Here is a 20,041-nt window from a genome sequence, read left to right as displayed (position 1 = left end):
TTTGTAATTAGTTTTGTCTTGTTGAAACATTGCTAAGCTCTAAATCTATATTTTTCCTAAATGACATTATAGTGCATTAAATTGAATATTTACAATTTAATACGTAATAATAGGTCATATTTATTTTAATTATAGTACGAAAATATAATAATAAGAAAATACTCATCGTAACGAATAGGCTACCGTGAAATTTTATTTCATTGAGGAAAATTTTTAACTACTTCAACTTTAACCAGATAAAATAACAAATAATAACTAAATAACATTTCGCCTTGTAAACAAGACGAATAAATGTCAGTGAACTAAATTTTAATAAATTAATTTTATTACATATCAAAATGGGTAAAGGTTATAATAATTATATGTGTAAAAAACCTTTTCACCCTGGATCGAAGGCAAATATAAAAAGAGTGAGTATAATTTAAGAAAAAAGTATAATTACATTTTTATTTTTACCCTAAAGAATTGGATTTCGTCAAAATCATATTCTGATGAACTATAATTTTATTGAGATTTTATAATATCTAGAGTTAGCGCTGATAAAAAGACATTATACTGAAAATAATTATTAGTATCTTAAAGGAAATGTTCCAAATTTTTCTTTTCTGTATTTAGACTTTAATCCAAATGTTCAAGTGGGTCAGATGGAAAGTCTGAATAATTAGACTTTTTTTTTCTGTTTTCTAAGAATTCAATTATAAATTTTAAAAGAATGCTTAATATTTTTTTACAAAAATTTTGTCAAAAGCATACTATTGTGTATCATGTTTGTTATTTTGAAAAAAGGATTTATCAATATAATTTTTTTTTTAATTTACCAAGCAATTGCAGCTTAAGGGAAAAGTTATTGTAGGGATAAACTAAGTGTAAATATACACTTCTAAATATGCTGATGCTTATAAATTCTGGATGATTAAAAATCAAATTCTTCTAAAAGTGGGTGTGTAATTTTTTGCTGATTTTTCCATCAGTATTTAAAATCATAAAAATAAATTTATAGTAAATACTACTACCCAGAGTCGAAATGTATGTATATCACACATTTATATGCCATGCCACACATATTGCACAAACTGCACACCCAAACACCTCTTTCAAATGCATGTTAATGAAAATGTGTGAATTATTATTCATATGTTTTCATTATTTATCTATGAAGAAATAGAAAAATGACATTAACCACATTAAATCTCCATTAACTCTTTTATTTTAGTCATAAATCAGAAGCACTAAATATTATTACCAAGGAAGTATTGCACACCAATGAACACTGGTGGAACTGTATTGTGTTAATTCTTTGTAATTTTGCAGAAATAAGCATTTATGGAGTTAACCCATTAACGCCCACTGTCCTCATGAGGACAGTCAATAAAACATTATGCAAAATTTTTATTTTTATTTCAAAAATAATTTTTCTTTTCTGGGAAGATAGTTGGCAGCACTATCAACACACCTGCAATATTTTTAATAAATATGCTGCAATATTTGGTTTGTTATTTGGACCGCCATTTTGAGATTTTTCTAGCCTCACACAAGACTTTTCTTTTTATGCAGTCATATCAAATAAAATAAAGGCAAATTATTTTATTTATTGCAGTTTTTCTCTTAAGAGTATATTTCAAAATATAACGCTAAATAAATTTGTTTTTTACAGTTTCTTTTCTTTTTATATAACATTATATTTTACTGTCCTCGATTGAGGACACTGGGCGTTACCGGCAAATTTTAAAGAATTTTCCAGAATTTGTTTTAATTCATTTATTTACCCATACGTGTTTGTATTTTGATTGAGTAAGTGAATTTCAGAATTTGCAGACATTTTTTTAACATTATTTCATTTATTTTAGGAGATTATTTTACCTTGTACGTGTTTTTTAGATCTTCATATTTCTTTTCCAAAAATTCAATCCAATAGGTACTATATCCCGTAAATTTCTTACAATAAGATAGGATTTCTTACAATAGCTCAGGAATATTTGTTCTCAAACAAATTTAGGCAGTTACATTTCAATGATTTCCTGAGGTTAATGACTAGGATTTGGATGGAATGACCATAAATCAATTACAATTGCAATGAATTTCGAATAAATAAATTCTGTGGGGGGCAAACAATGAGATGGTGGAAAGTACGAAAGGAAAGAGTGCCTGTACCGCAATAAAAAATCATACGTGAGTACAACACTTTCATGGGGGATAGGGATCAACATACCTGTTTCCTAGAAAAGCACACTGAATCAATAAGGGGCGAAAAGGGAATTGGTGTTTATTTACAAGAATGATAGACATGTAGATAGTGAATGCTTACATTTTGTAAAAAGCTCTTAACAAAAAAGAGAGTAAGAAGCAGATTTCAATAAAGTATGTTCAAGGTATGATTGTCGTATCATATTTGAAAAAAGGACATTTAGATCGAGTAGATAATCAAATGATAAAATCAACCTCTACTACTGAAGTACGATCCTATTGGACATACAATAGCAAAAAGGGAGAAGCAAAGACGTTGTCAGATGAAAAACTGAACATCAAAACCACGAACATTTTATCAGAAATGCAACGTAACATCATGCATGTTTTCTTTTCCAAAGTTTCATAATAAATTGAACAACTAAGTGGTATATTCTTCAGTGCATATTTTATATGCTTTCATGTACTGAATATTTTACGTATTTTTAATTATTTGATCAGTCCCGCAGTGGACTGATCGTTAAGACACGGTTCCCATCAGATCACCGAAGTCAAGCATCACTGACTGCGATCAGTGTGTGGGTGGGTGACCCACTTGGATCCATCTGCGTTGGGACCGAGGGTGTGCGGTGTTGGTCCTCGTTAAACTGTGCTACCGTAAAGTGCTCGACTTCGCGTGCAGTTCGTCGGGCTACCGAAGCGGAGGTGCCAACCCCTCTGCAGAGGATCAAAATTGTGATGGCATGTCTTCGGATCATCCTCCGGGATGTTTCCCAGACCGTCGCCAATAGCCCATTGCGCAGCTCCAGTGCGACGTAAATGAACAACAACAACAATATATGTACTTAAGTAGTTTAATAATACTCTACTAAATAAATATACATAAAGTGAAATTACGTGGTATTATTTATTTACTGAAATTGGCTCTTTTCATTTTGTTCCTTTTTTGTAAATCCAAAATTAAAAAATAATAATAATAATGTTATCAGAAGTCTAATATTTAATTTAGTTTTCAGTAATACTACAATTTATACTTATTCTGTACCAAAAAAAAATTAAATAGACTTTTAAAATAAGAACTAACTACAATATTTGCATGTTATATCAAGAAAAATCATTTTTTCCCTAGAATGCCCAGTGTCCTCAAATGAGGACGGGCTGTAATTTAAAAAGTAATGCAAAATATGCACAAATTTTAAGGTTTATACTCTATTTAGGTCATAATAAATAGGATTTGAAAGATTCATTGAAATATATTAAGTAGAATTAATTTGGGCGTTAATGGGTTAGTATTGAGCGTTTATTAATAAAAAAGTATTAAGTATTGTCAGCAAGTGCATGCCCTTCAACTTGCTTACTTCTCTTTTTATTAGAATTTATACTTGATCAAGAAATGTCGGCGATATATTTCTCAACCTGTGATTGATTACAACCCACGAAAACTAAAAACTATTTTTATTGCAGATATTATTTGTAAAACCAATTTATTACAGAGTAAATTGGACTGACACTTTTGATTTAAAATCCTTTTTAGCATTTCTGTAACTAACAAAACATGAACATCCAATCAGTAGATCAAAAGTTATTAAGGTCTGTCCATTTTTTATTTTGTGCACTGTACATCTCAGCTTTTTCAAATATTGGAAATGAAAGAATTTCTCCAGTTGAGATTAGACAGTTATTGGCTATTACTTTAGTTTTACCTAAGCTAAAAAATCTGCCTAAATTATATCATAAAACAATTAAAATCAATATTTAGATTGATAATGATTAACAACTCATTGTTATTATCTTTAATATAAACTGAATAATTATAATATATCAAGTAATAATGATCTAAGGGTACAAATAGAAGCACGTTTTTTTCAAAAATCAGTTAATAATTTTAGCTTTATTTTTTGTACATGATATAAATTGAATCATTATTATAAAAGTAATGATAATGCAAATATTGTGCATGATTTGAATAGTTATGTTGTTTGACTTCTAATAACATGTTCCCAATGACAGAAAAGAAACTTGCCCGAGGTATTTAACAGCTAGTGGTACTTTTTGTCATTTAAAAAAATTTATAAATATAAATAGTATGCCAAATACTTTATAAATTTTTGTGGGGGTGCGAAAAAACTTATGAAACCTTTTGCAAAATAAATGGGCGTCAGCTGATTTAATATTTGAACATTTCAAATGTAAGTTTTAAAAGAAAAGAAAAACACATTTTATTACTAGAAAAAAAGTATAAACAAAAAAGATCAATACAAAAGAGATAAATACTGATGCAAGAAACAGAACATCTGTATTGTAATCACGAAATTTAAAACAATTATGGTGATTAAAGTACAGATTGTCGTCACTGAAAAATTTAAATGAGAAATTTATATTATTTTAAATATGGATACCTTTAAATAAAAATGGACTTTTAACACCCTGGATCGTTAGGACCCGTAGTTTCCAAAGTCTAGCGGAATGACTGCTGATCTATAATCTGTATTGGCTTCATGGAAGTAACACAAAATTAACATGTCTTATAGACATTTATTATGATTAATTATGTCTCTATTTTTATTTTATTTCCTTGACTAGTTTTTAATAATTTACTTATTATATCTGATTAATTTTAAAGTGTTACTTTTATTAGCTCAATTTAAATTTTAATCCTTTGAAAATATATGCAATTTTGGTTTAATATTTCATAATTACTTAGGCATGGATGGCAGAGCAAAAAACAGAAAATGAAAAGAGGAAGCAAGACGAATTGAAAGCTCAGTATGAAAAGGAACAAGATTTATATAACAACAGGTCTGCAAACTGTGTGATATATCCATTATTTAATTTGTTTAGAGATCTTTATTTATTTTTTAATTTATAGGATATTTCACATTCCATACCTTTATAGTGTAATGCATAGTATTTTTTTATAAATATGAATGAAAAAAATATACATTTAATTTTATTTAAGATCATTTCCATATAGCTAATTAGTTTTGTCATCCAATAAAAATTTATCTTTAAACATTAAAATAATATCTTGCAAAATTGTTCTTCATTTATAATTTCTTAATGCTGTTAGTCCTGCTTAAATAAATTCCAATTACTCCACTTGTTACACTAAGAGGCCATTCTCGTTGCATTTTGATTGATTAATCAAGAGTGGAAGTCTTCAATTTTTTTACAGATTTATGTCTTTTCAAAAAATATTTCAATGGAATGAGGAAGAGCAGGATGGCTTAGGGGTTAGAGCGTTCGCCTTCAAAAGATGTGAACCAGGTTTAAATCCCTGCGATGGCTGATCAATACGAATTCTGCACCCGGATCACATTAACCACAGTGCTGGTGTAATATCCTCAGAGATAGACGTATCATGGGTTAGAGTCCCCTTGCCATCAGGCTTACCGTATGAGGTTTTCATGGGTTTTCCCTACATGTAACGCAAATGCAGATTAATTCCATCAAAAAGTTCTCCAGAAAGGCACATTTCTCCTGATACTTGATCCAGGAGTTCCCTTGCCTTCTGGATTGGGTGCCAAATTACAAGGCTATAGTGTTGAACATTAGTAGTCATAAACCCAAAAATTGGTTCTTCTGTTTAACGATGGTTATAAATTAAAATGGAAAGAGATAGAACAAGATAAAAATTAATAATAATAAAGTAAAAAGTCTGTAACAGAAGCCTAGACAAAGTATTTTTTCCTCATCTTTCTTAATGCGTGGTTACATCTATCAAACCTATATGTTAACTGTTAAAGTTATTTTGTGTGTGTTTTTAAAGCTATGAGGTCATTAAAAACTGAATGAGTGAAAAAAGAAACAACGTTTAATTTAGTTTATTTATATTAATCTTTAATTTAATACTAGATAATTGACTTATATATGTATTTATCAATGATGAAAAGCTCTTTATTCTTTAAAAGAAAAGTGAGATTTTTAGTTATTTTAATTTCTTAACTCACTGGCGGTTTTGCACGTGAAAAGACCAGTTTTTTCATGTTATGAGATAGGGAATCAGTGTATTAGGGAAAAACATTCTCCCAATTTTGCCCATTTACTAAACAGTCAGCAGGTTAAGAGGTTTATATTGATTTATTCTGATTTTTACCTGATCCTATTTTGTGGAGAGAAAAAAAAATTTTTTTAAGATTAAGAACTAGATTTAATTTTTTTTTCATTTAAAAATTTTAGACTTAAAAATTTTCTTAACCTTCATCCAATGTTGTGTCAATCACTTTCCCAATTTGCTCTGTTTCCCCAAAAAGAAAATTACATTCTGAAGGCATGAAGTGCATCTGTAAATTTATAAGGACCACCTTATTTCCTTGGTATGAACCAGAAATTGTAAGTCTTTGCCAAAGTGGAAAAAACTACCCTGGAAGAAATTAATTTCTTGGAACTCTAGTGAAAGAAATGGAGGAAACTATTTTCAAGAGAGAAATATCAAATATTAAAAAGAAAAAATTTGAATAGTATTTTATTGCAATTTAATTTAAATAATAGTATTGATTTCCAGGCTGTAATATGCCACATTTAACAAGTGAAAAATGGATTTAATGACTTTCTTAAGAAATTTTAAAAAAAAAATTTTGCTCATTAATATTTCACGTAAATAGTAAAACCTTATTTTATAATTCAATTTTTAGTGAACTAATACATTAAAAATTAAATTTGCAAGATATACCTGAACTTTTGTATCAAATACATATATCCTACATAACATTTTTAAATGATAATAATTTGAATTTGGTTGGCAGGGTGGTCTTGTGTTTTGATTTCATTTTTATTCCATCAATTACAGTTTTGCATATTTATTATTTCGTAAATAGTAAAACTTAATGTTATAATGTGTTAATAAATTAAAATTTTAACAATTAGGAAGTATATCTGTACTATAAAAAGTATCTTGAAGTTATTCTATGCAACACCTAATAAATTTCAATAATTACCTGAAACTTAATAATAAAAAAGAGTCTTTACCTAAAAATCTAATATTATAATGTGTTTTTTTATGAGTTAATAAATTAAAAATTTTAACAATTAGAAAGTTTATCTATGCTACAAAAAGTATCTTAAAATTATTCTATGCAGCACATTGTAAATTTGTAAAATTACCTGAACTTTTGCATCAAATGCATATATCCTACATCAAGTTTTCAAATGATTATGATTTGAATTTGATAGTCTTGATTTGGTGGTCTCGCATAATCCATATTTTAATTTCATTTTTATTCAATTATTCATAATTTTACACATTTCTAATTTTTTCTTCTTGTATTTAAAGGGCTTTGGTAAGTTGTGAAAGCAAGGATAAACTTGAATTGAACTTTATGTATGAAGCACCACCAGGAGCTAAAAGAGGCAAGTTTAAAAAATTCTTTGTATGGATTTTCTTTATTTCTGTATAGTAACTTTTCCAAGAGGAGAAAAAACTATTGAAATGTATGATAAATTCTGTTTGGCTCATTTCAATAAGTTTTTTCTATTTGAATTATTATATACGTGATTTCAATTTTTGATTCCATATATTTTCATTATGCTTATTTTTGCTTTCTTTTTTCATGTTTTATCTTACCTTTTTTCCATGCTGTGGTGATATAGAGCGTCAGGTATGTACTTATTTATCTTTACTGCTACTCAAGATTTTATGTTTGCTTTTAATATATTTATATGACTGTTTCCTAATTTTAAATAATTGATAAACTGTGTCATATTTTTAATTTTTTTTTTGTAAGAAATATTTTTAAATTAGTCTTTAAATTTTACTCAACTTCAAAGATATTGCAATACATTAGTTATAAGTATTGTAAATATAAACGAAGATTTTACTCAACATTATTTTAAGACTGATTAAGGATTAGATTCAGCTGCAGTTTAAAATATGTGCATTGCCATAGTTAAAATTATTGCGGTACAATACCTTAAAACAAAGTTGAATATTTAGAGGTTGATTCAAAATGAAAATAGCAACTACAAAAGGCAATAATTATTTAATTGAATGGGATTATTTGATAAGAATAAAATAAAATGTGGAAAGAGTTTCAAAATTTAGTTTGAAATATACATTTTCTGTTTTGAAATTACTAATTCCAAACTCAAAATGCACATTTTTAATGTGTTTGCATTGCTGGCTCCAGCTATGCTTTAAAATGTATGGCATAAAATGAACTACCGATTAGATTTGCCTGTGTTGCCATAGTCACAGTAACACAAGAAAAACTGGGGAGTCTCATAAAAAATTATTCGAAAATTTTAAACCTCCTTCTATGTCTTGTGTTATTATTAACAATAAATTCTTTTCAATTAAATACAGTTTGTTATAAAAATTTTCAGCAGAAGATGGAATTGTTGTTATAGTGAACTTGTTTTTATAATGCACATTATTTAATTTTAAAATAAAAATAACTAAATGATGAAATAGGCAAAAACAAATTTACCTCTTTCTCTTTTATTGTAAACAGCTTAAAATACATATCTAGAGTAACTTGCTTTTGTCTACAGAAAATAGACTGGATTATATAACTCTCTACTTGATGAAATACAGTTAATTTCTATGACAGGAACATCTGAGAAATTATAAAATTGTTTAATCACATTCAATTCTCTCCTTAATTTTTTTCTTTTTCTTGGGAACAAGTTTTATGACTACAAAGTTGGCAAAGATAAGGGGGAAACAAAATGCAATAGCTCTTGACGTCATCATTGATTTTAATAAAAAGTTGTGAGGACAAGAAATACGGGAAAGGGGTAGTGTAAATGTTTGGTCTTCAAAAATCATAATCTTTTGAAGAGTGTAGCAGATTTCCAAGAAATAATGGATCAATTACATTATTAATTTGTTAGAAGGAAGATAACTCGGCTGGCAGCTGGCCATACATGTATAATTTGTAAACATAAAGGATTAAGGTTTTAGGAATGAGGTGATGATTGTTTTCATTTTTTTTTTATTTATTTATAATTGAAACACATATAAATTACTATGTCTTCTGTTTTGCTCTTTTGCCTATAATATTGTTTGCTTAAACAGTATATAAATGCATTTCTATAGAGAAATATTGCATTAGTAAAAGACCAGTAATTTTTATTTTGTTATAAACATGCAATTCTTGCATCTTTAATATTAGCATTTTTAAAGTGATGAAGTTTGTCATAATATGCCTTACTTGTTATATCAAGATTCTGCTATAATCTGTTTGTAATTGCTATATTCATTTTGAATAGATTTCTTTGTATAGTTTTGCATGAAAACAAAATTATGCTTAAAAGTAATATATTTTATTGTTAGTTTCTCCTTTAAATGTATTCTAATCTATTTTGGTATGAATTTGTATTCTATTCAAGATTTGTTATTCAAATTTAAAAAACGTCTCTATTTTACCTTGGATGATGTTTTTTCAGAAACTCTTCTTTTCTTAAACTTTTAAGAAGCTCATAGACTTGATATAATTTTAATTATAATTTTGGTCATTTGGGACAAACTATTCTTGTACATATTATATTTGGATTATTTGATATTTTTTAAAGATATTAGATTAAAGATATTTTTTTAGTAACTTGCAAAGACATTGATGCTGTATTGTTTTTTGTTGTTGATTATTATGTGTATAAGCCATAAATTTGATTTAAAAATCAAAAAATAAACAAACAAGATAAGATGTTATCTAAAGACAGGCAATGCATTCATTTTAAAAAAAAATTTTCTAATGGATGCAAGATTTTATTCAGTAAATTGTAATTAAAATTTATTTGAATTGTGCAAATATTCTATCAATCCTGAGTTATGTGTTGTATTAAAACTGACCAATTGTTATAACTAAGATTAAAATGATTTACGTGGGTATATAAGATGGTAGGCACTATCTCTTTCCTTCTCAAGCACAAGAAGTTTTGGCAGTATTTAGTGTTTTAGTGCCAATGTTCCACTTCCAAAGAAAAACTAACTTTTAAGTGTAATAAATTAATATTATTTAATTCTAGAAAGAAGATGATGAACCAGAATTTAAATTTGAGTGGCAAAGAAAATATAATGCTCCCAGAGAAGAGTAAGACTGTATTTATAATAATTGCTAGACACATAAATAACAAATCAGTGGTATTATATATACAGTAAAACCTGTCTATAACGATACTGTAGGGACCTAAATAAAATATTCTTATAGGCAGGTTATCGTTATAGACAGGTTTGAAATTTAAAAGTATACGTTTAAAACTTATGATAAATTAAACTTTTTTTATAGGCTCCAAATGAAAATTTTACTTAGAATTATGAAACAGCACACAAGAAAAATTTACTTACAATTTTATGAATCAAAACAGAAATTATTTAGAAAAATAATCGGTTAGTTTTGTTTGGTTATTTTTGGAAGCAATTGCCATTTCCATGCTCATACATTTCAGTCCATCTAATGAATTCAAATGAACATCAGTTACATTTGATAATGTTGCAACAAAATCTTGCAAAGTGTTAATTAGCAATATGGCATTCTCAGGAGAAATTTGAGTCCTGTTTTGAGAACAGTCAGCTGCTTCTTCCTCATCACTTTGATCACCCGGGATAACTTCTGCTAAAATCGCTATTGAATAGGAATTCCCCTCTTGTCGTGTCGCATCGATGTCTCGTCAGTGTGTCACCCGTTTTTCTGACGAAGCTCTCTCCCTCCTACAATACCCCTTCACCCATTTCTACTGCTCTAATTTCCCCTAAAAGTGGCATTTTTTCTCAGAAACAACGGAAGAATATTACATACAAAGGAGATAAAAAAAAAACATTTTGTTATCTCACATTTAAGCTCGATGGGGAGTCGTTTTCCAACGGTAGAAAAATCGGAATGGAACTATCAACTATCAAAAGAGGAAAAATTATCGTTGTAGACATGTTTCACTGAAAAGTGGTTATCGCTATAAACAGGTTAAAAATACATTGAGTTAATAGGAATTTCACCGGGACCTCAAGGAAATATCGCTATAGACAGGTTTATCGTTATAGACTGTATCGTTATACACAGGTTTCACTGTATATATATACTCACAAGTATATATTTAATAATTGTATAAATTTCCAGTGTTATATTTAAATCGATTTTTATAAAACTAAACTTTTAAAGAAGTCACTAAAAATAACTTTTGATGACTCTTGTCCACTTTTTTAACATTGTAAACTAGTGTACATTCAGTTATCAAATATTTATTTCTATACAAAAATTGTTTAATTACATGCAATGAGATTGATATGAAATAAAGATTGCAGCAAATAACTGTTTTAGCATCATCACCAAAGTATAATTTTAAATTAAACCTTTTTCCTTATATGTATTTATTATAAAAAAATGCATATAAATCGCAACTTTAGATATTTATGATGGAGATTTTTAAATAATGTTAAAAGTGTTGTTTTTGAAGAGAAATTTTAAAAAAAGAAAGGTGTATAATATTATTATATCTAATATATCTACACAATTTTAATTCCGTAAATTTTATTTTTAATTTGAAAACAAATGTATGTTTAATATATTTTATTAATTATGCATATGTATAAAATAAACTAAAATTGTTTGTCTACATTTGTTTATTTTCTTTTCACATTTTAGTTATGCTAAAGGCAATGAAGATATCAAAGATCAACCTTTCGGCATTCCTGTAAGCACTCTCATCTGAAATAATTGTAGTTAAATTTTGTACATTTTTTATCACTTTATACACAGCAGTTTTTTCCTCTTAACATAGGTGAGAAATGTTCGATGCATAAAATGCCACAAGTGGGGACATATCAACACAGACAAGGAATGTCCTCTTTACAATCAAGCCAGTACATCCTCAATGCCTACAAGTATGTGTGTCATTATCAAATATTAACAACAAAACAATTGGATTTTATGTGGCAAATCATAATTATTTTATTTTATTCAAAAGTTTATAAATTGAAATAACATGTAAAATTGGTATTGGTAAATCTTACACTTTAAATAGAAAATAAAATAAGCTGTAATAAAATACATCAATACATACATAATACATACATCAATACATAAATCAAACGCCTTTCACTGCTCTAAAACAACTAAATTGTTAAAGGCTCAGATCAATGTAGGCATTCTGCGTTCTGGCATATTTGAGGTTGATAAAAAAATTCGCTACACAAAATTAAAATTTTTGTCTTATTGAGGACAAGCAAAAGTGAATTTAATGGAGAAATGAAGTCACTAAAACAATTTAGCGAAGTGTATAAAACATTAAAATTAAAGAATTTAAATTTAGATAAGAAAAAAAAGTCGTAAATTGTAAAAAAGAAAATTTTAAAAATGTATAATTCTTTCCCTTTAAACTTTGTTTTTAATTTAATTTTTATTTTAGTTGTATAAAAATAACAAATACAATATTTTGCCAGGATCATGTGATATAACATGTTATAAGTTTTAACTTTTTACAAGTACGCTTTTTAGATGTTAATGTTATTTTATATTCATAATATTATAGTATATAAATTATTAAAAAAAATCTGTGCTGGAATGCCAGAAAACTAAATATGACAATCAATTTCTTTTTCTTCCCCAAGATTTCTCAAATGCTTTGTGATTGGTCTCAAAATAGTTACAGTTACATAATTCTGTTATGCGTATTGGTTTTTTGAGAGCTGTGCAGTTTTTGTTTTTTTTTTTTTAGTTTTTTTTTCACCTTCAATTTTAAGTTTTTTTAATGTATGCATTATTTGATATTTTCTCAGTTATCAAAATATTAAAATTTGCTTAAGATAAAGAAATGTAAATAAAGAAAATTTTTATGAGCCATCTAACCTTTAATTTTAGCATCTATGGATCCAATGGAACTTATGAAACAAATGAGAGAAGATGGTTTTGGTTTAAAAGAAAATGTTCTTGGTCATCAATTAAATCCTGCTGCTGCTAATCAGGTAAATGATGTAAAACATATATTTGTATTTTGTTTAAGTGCTAGGGATTTACCATTCTTGTACACTATTGCTTTTCAACCACTGCTGGATCAACATTTGTAGCTCCTATTAAATTATTCTGATACATTCTCACTGCACTTACTTACTAGATACCAAAACATAGTAGTCCTTGTTAAACAATATGCTGGTACATAGGCTAAAACTGTTTCACAAAAGCAAACTAACACATCAAAGCTATTTGAAAGATGTAATATTAATGTTCTCCTTTTCTGTAAAAATAAACCTGACTGACTTGTCAAGTAAAAAGACCATAATTCTATTTGCCAGATTAAAACAAAATGAATTTAGATCAAGAATACTTATCTAGCTTGCAAATCAACAACAGAGTTCATTACACTATAATAAGCTACAAAAATTTTATGGCATCTAAATTATTGAAAGAAGTAATATCTTAATGTTTTCTTTCCTGTAAAATTATATCTGACTTATTAAACAAAAAGGTATTTGTCTTTGTTTAAAAAAAATGGATTTAGATCAAGCAAACTTATCTCGCTTACAAATCAACAACAGACTTAATTTATTACAACGTAGTTAGCTGCAAAAGATATATGGTGTTAAAATTATTAGAAATACACATCTAAATTATTTGAAAGAAGTAATATATAAATGTCTCTCTTTTCTGTATACCTGACTTCATACCTGACTTTATCAAGTAAAAAAGTCAGTCACCATATTTGTCATAATTAAAAAAATGAATTTAGATTAAGAAAACTTTTTTCGCTTACAACAGAGTTAGCAACAGAGTTATTTGCAAAAAATTTATAGCTCAGGCTGTGGTCAACACTAACCTACAAAAACAAATTAGTATGGTTTTTTTTCTTTTTTAAAAAAAAAATATACAAAAAATAAGGATTTGTTAAATCTCAGTTTTCTCTTAACTTCATTAATGCAGAGTAGTTTGTAACACTTTATCCACTCCGTTGGTTTCTAAATACAAATAAAAGTAAAGTTTCCAAGAACCAGAGTTCGGTAAAAAAATACATATTTTTAACATAATAAAACATTTTGAATATGATTTAGCATTTTAAGATGCTTCTGATTCCATGTTTAAAAAATATATATATAATCTTAATTTGTAAAAGTCTAAAATGTATTGTTACCAAGTTGTGAATATTAATTTTTAAATATTTTTATTTATATTTGTATATTTACTCTTCCACGAACAATATTTTGTATTTTTTATCCCTTTCAAGTATATTAATATTTTAAGATTCTAAATTTGTTTTAAACTGTCATAGCAATTTATTCCCAGTGATGAGGAAAGTGATCCTGAAATTGATTTCTTAAAGTCCCTTTCTTCTGCAGAAAAGAAGAGACTGTTAAAGTAGGTGCCTTAAAGATATATTTTCTATTTAGTCCCATTACTCCTGTATACTTATTCATACATTTTTAATAATAAAAATTCTATATTTCTATCTAATAAATAGGCTAACTAACTTTCTAATTATATACTTTTATTATATGAAATAGTTAAATTTTAATAGAAAAGTTATATATTTCAATCAGATATACATTTTTTTACTTAGTATGCCATTTTAGTTCATCTGTTGTACTAGCAGTAAGCAAAATATTAATGTGTTATTTAGAGGTGTAGTAGAAAGAGTATGCAATAAGACATGTTTCCCCACCCTTAAACCAAAAAGGAAAAGGTCTATGAAACAAATCAGACTAACAAAAAAAAAAATGCATTAAGTAAAAAAATATAAAGCAAAACTGTTCTTTAATTCAAAGCAAGATTTCCATCAAATATATTTTTGTTGTGGTTTAAATATAAGTCTATACATCTGTAGGCTGGAAATAGTAATCACTGCAAGCATCAACTCATAAATTAAAAGGAAGGTTGATTTGAAAATTACAATGTTGGGACTTAACTACAACCAACTATTATTGAGTCGCGATGGCTCAGGGGATAGAGCGTTCGCCTTACAATGAGGCGAACCGGGTTCGAATCCCAGTCTATTCGAATTCCGCATCCGGTTTGCACTGACCACAGTGCCGACGTGAAATATCCTCAGTGGTAGGCGGATCATGGGTTAGAGTCCCCTTGCCGTCAGGCTAACCGTGGGAGGTTCTCGTGGTCTTCCTCTCCATTTAAAGCGAATGCAGGTTAGCTCCATCAAAAAGTCCTCCACAAGGGAAAATACTCGATCCAGGAGTTCCCTTGTCTTCTGGATTGGGTTCAAAATTACAAGGTTATGAGTTGGACATCAGTAGTCGTAAACCCATAAAATTGGGTCAGCTGTTCAAACGATGGTTATAAAATAAAATTAAAACTATCTATTATTGAAACTCAGAGTTTTTTCATTGGCATCTGACATTTATAGCTTTTCTTAATTTGATTCACTATTAACTGATATTTTTTGAAGTAATTGGCTTCAAAATTATATTTGGCATGTATTATTAATATAACATTAAGTATAATTGTCATGTATTTAAGTGTCACTTGATAAAATCCTTATAAAGAACCTTTTTTTCCAACACAAAAATAGTTATACATTTTTGTCGATTTTCCTTTTTCTTGAAAATAAAATGCTGCAGCATTAAAAAATACCATTTAAAATCCAAATTATTCATTAGTTTTCTGTTGATAAAAATATGAAAAAGTATTTTTGTAATGATTTATTTGTGTAACCATTCTGAGGGTTAACAATTGAATATTTCAAAAAAAAAAATGAATAAATTAAAATAATTAATTTTTCAAGTGTATGATTTCTCAATGTTTATTACAAAATGCTTACTTGTGTTTTAGTTTAAAAAAGTTAGCAAAAAAAAATTTCTTTTTCTAGACTGAAATATGCTTAAGATTTACTTTATTTTTTAGAAAACTAAAAAAGTTATCGAAAAAGCAAGAAAGAAGTTCCAATTGTAAGAAAAAGAAGAAAAGTAAAAAGACTAAAAAATCAAAATCAAGGACATCTTTTTCGTCTGGTAAAATATTTGAATTTACTTTTTTTTTTGTGTGTAATATACTCTTTTTGTGTTTCTTTGTTAGGATTTTAGTAATCATGCTTCCTTATAATAACTAAAAAAAATTTTAATGTATAATAGTTGTGTGAATTTAATATAGTAGTATATACAGTAAAACTCTTATCTGATTAGCTGAGCCTCTGCTTTAACAAAGTTATCAAATATTTATTGAACTTTATGTTCTCCATTTTCTATTTTTAAAAGTACTAAAAAAATTAAAAACAAAATCCTTAAACACTACTCCTTTACTTTTTTTGTATCACACACCTTTCGACCGTTTTTCTTTTAAAAGTAAGGTATTGCAACATTAAAGGTCAAGGTAAATCTCTATTCATATGACCCTACCTGGAATCACAATTGATGATGACTGAATCAGGGAATGATTGATGGACTAAAAGTTATCAAAATTGCTATTGAATATAATGTAGAGTGTGCAAAATAAAAAACGGACCACCCTAAATAACTTTTGGTCTAATGATCAAATCTTCATGTTCTGGGACTCATTCTTAATGGTTTGAAGGGATGACCTCAAACATGCTAATTAATTAGCGCAGACGATATTTTAAATTACGAAATCAGACACAAAAATGTACTTTCTCTAAATAAACATACCTTTTTTTCGACAGATTCGGTTTTCTGACCCCCAAAATATGGGGGTTACCGCAATCAGGGAAATATGGTCCCAATAGTTTGTTCAGGAGAGTGGTGCAAAGTTTGGACTCCTTAATGTTACTTTTTGCATATTTTGCTACATCCCGAGAACTTTTTAAGCAAATCCAAAAAGTTTTGCCCGCAAGTATAAAATTCATTTATCCAAAGATAATTCCATTCAAAAAAAAGTTTTAGTGAATATAAGTCAAAAAAATTTTTAATTGTAAAGTATGCAATTTTTTACACTACAATTATATAAGATTATATAATTTTACACTGCAAAATGCAAAATTTGAGTGAAATCGATGTAATAGTTTCTAAGAAATCGAATTTCAAAAAAAGTTATATTTTAAAAATTCCATTTCTCTGGAACTATTTTACTCAAATTTTGTATTTTGCCTAATAAAATTGTATTCTTGAAAATGATGTAAAAAATTGCATACTTTACAATTCAAAACCTATTTAAAAAAATTTTGACTATAATAATAAATAAAATAATAAATATTTATTAAAAGTTATTTTTTACATGGAATTATCTTCGGATAAATAAATTTTACTATTGTGTGGGAAAATTTTTCAATTAGCTTTAAAATTTTTGGAGATATGGTGAAATAGGCAAAAAGTAAAGTTAACATTAAGGGGTTCAAACTTAGGATTGCTCTCCTAACTAAATTATTAGGACCAGATATCCCATATACCCCAGAAAGAAAGATATTTTTATTTAGAAAAAGTGTGTTTTTCTGTCTGATTTACATGCATAAAAAAACATCTGCACTAATTAATTAGTATATTTAAGGTCACCTTCTCAAAACAGTAAGAATGAGTCTTAGAACATGAAGAACCAATCATTGGTTAATAATTATTGGTTCAAAGTTTAGTGCATTTCCTTAAATTTAAGGGTAGTGCATTTCTTTTTTGGTGCACTGTACAGCAACAAGAAGCGACACCAGCAATTTTGTTACTCTTAAAATTAGTGTGAGAAACTGCTGTAGAAAAACTATTAAGTAATGTAAACCAAAAATCAATAAAGCACTTTCTCAAAGAAAATCCCTTTAGTTCTCATAACAAAATTAATTGTTTGTGATGTATTTATGTAACTTCTATGTTTGTTAACTTTTAAATTTTCTTATAATTTGCACTTTAACCTAGTGTTTTAGTTTTCTGAATTTGTTTTGCACCTCATTGGGACTTTACTGTATCTTATATCTGTTTTTTGCAAATTATTCTTAAGAAAATTTTGATAAAGCTTTTTTTTTTCCATTCTTTATTATCTGTAGAAACTTAAGAATTTTCATAATTAATTTTTAATATGTACTTTTAGATTCTGAAAAAGAGAAGAAGGCTAAAAAGAAAAAGTCAAAAAAATCAAGTTCATCAGATAGTGATTCATCAAGTGATGAGAGTGAGAAAAGACACAGTAAGAAAAGTAAGCATTTAGAACCCAAAGAGCATTTAAAATCTGAAAAGAAAAAATCAAAAGGAGAAGAACATCAGTCTCAAGAAAAAAAACACAGTAAAAAAGTGTTTGAAGAAGATATGGATCTAGGAAAATCTGCTTTGAAAAAAGACAATGAATATAAAAAGGAAAGAAAAGAATCAAGACAAGAGTCATCTGACCATGATAAGTATAAATTTTTTGAGACCAAAGATCAATCTCAGGAAAAATGCAATAGGAAAATGTGCAAGGAAGACTCCAAAGAGGACAATGAACATAAAAAAATAAGAAATAAACCAAAACAAGAGTCTTCTGACCATGAAAAGAATAAAACTACGGCGACCAAACATCAGCCTCAGGAAAAATACAAAAGATCTGCTTCTGAAGAAAGCGATCAACATAAAAAAGTAAAACACGAACCAAATAGTGAGTCTTCTGATCATATTAAGCATAAAAGCATGGGGACCAAACATCAATCTCAAAAATATAGCAGCGAAACATGTGAAGGGGATTTAAATCTAAATAGATATACTTCCAAAGAAGACATTATGCATAAAAAAGTAAGTGAACCAAGGAAGGAGTCTTCCAACCATAAGCATAAAATTGAAGAAAAATCAGTGGATTCAAGAACAGAAAAGAAAAAACATTTTAATAGTAGTTCTGAAGAAGAAAAATATCAGTCAACAAAGAGTGGACAATTTTGTGACATTGTTGACCTACCTCCACCAAAAAGAAAATCTGAAACCTTTTTATGTAAAGAAGACATTACACATAAAAAAGAGAAAAGTGATTCAAGACCAAACACCTCGGACCAAGGTAATAACAAAACCATTGAGACTAAACACAAAATAAGGGACTCACAAACAGAAAAGGAAGGGAAAAATCTTGATTGTAGTTCTGAAAAATCAGAAAAATATGAAGCTTTAAACAAGGAAATGTGTTATGATGCTGATGCCGTCTCTCCGAAAAGAAAGCGTGATACACCTACATCAGAAGATACTTCAAACATCAGTACTGTAAAAAAAGTCAAATATGATCATCCTGACAGTTTCAGCCATCTTTGTCCTCAAGCACACATTAAAACAAATTACTTACTACCTAGTGAGGAATATGTCGGAAAGATTCATGATGAATTTCGTCATCACCATAGAGAAGATAGGTCTCCCTCTGTAAAGCAAAAGTACAATACATAATCCAAGTTAACTCTATCTTATTTTAGATGAGACTGTAAATACGACAAAAAATATGCCCATTATGTAAAACTAAGACAAAGCAAGTAATAGAATAGCTCATCCATCAAACTTTGAAGCCTCCATTTTGTAAAAATGCACCTATACAGTAACTAATGCTACTCTAATTGTGTTATTGTTTGCTGATGATATGAAATCAATGTAACTCTAATAGTGTAATGTAATTTTGAACCAATATTTTGCAAACTATGAATATCTATTTAGATTTTTATGCTTTGTTATAATACAAGCATTATTATAAAATTGTTTCATTTCGATTTATTCCTCCAGTATTGTAATTAGATGCAATGCATATATTATATCATTTGTATAAAGAAAAATAATATCTAAATTTTATTAAAATGTTATTTGACAGAATATATACTTTAGTTTGTCCTTGTCCTTTATTTGTATATGTGAATTGGGATTTTTATGGCAGAAAAGAAAAGTTGGTAATAATTTTGTTTGTAGTAAAAAAAATAAAAAAAAAATTAACCCTTTTGCTGCTTCTAAACTAAATTATGCTATTCTTTCTGCCTTTAAAATTAATTGTTTCATCAAAATGTAAACCAAATGTAGATTAATATGTAAAGAGAAAGGATTTTAAATGTTGAATGTATA

The 20,041-nt window shown here is 27.7% G+C and overlaps 1 protein-coding gene across 1 annotated transcript; it reads left to right on the top strand.

Moving 5' to 3' along the window:
• The first annotated feature begins 224 nt into the window (after positions 1–224).
• LOC107453212 (corepressor interacting with RBPJ 1) lies at positions 225–19,795 on the top strand. Its single transcript, XM_043043208.2, has 11 exons — positions 225–410; positions 4,889–4,983; positions 7,457–7,533; positions 7,774–7,781; positions 10,150–10,214; positions 11,760–11,808; positions 11,896–11,998; positions 12,975–13,078; positions 14,377–14,462; positions 15,960–16,066; positions 18,078–19,795. Exons 1-11 carry the CDS (start codon positions 339–341, stop codon positions 19,382–19,384), a joined length of 2,073 nt encoding a protein of 690 aa, XP_042899142.1. The 5' UTR covers positions 225–338; the 3' UTR covers positions 19,385–19,795.
• The last annotated feature ends 246 nt before the right edge of the window (positions 19,796–20,041 follow it).

Source organism: Parasteatoda tepidariorum, chromosome 5 (genome assembly GCF_043381705.1).
Source record: "Parasteatoda tepidariorum isolate YZ-2023 chromosome 5, CAS_Ptep_4.0, whole genome shotgun sequence".
Classification (NCBI taxonomy): domain Eukaryota; kingdom Metazoa; phylum Arthropoda; class Arachnida; order Araneae; family Theridiidae; genus Parasteatoda; species Parasteatoda tepidariorum.
Note: the sequence above shows the minus strand (reverse complement) of the source record. Positions and strands in the feature narration are given on the sequence as shown.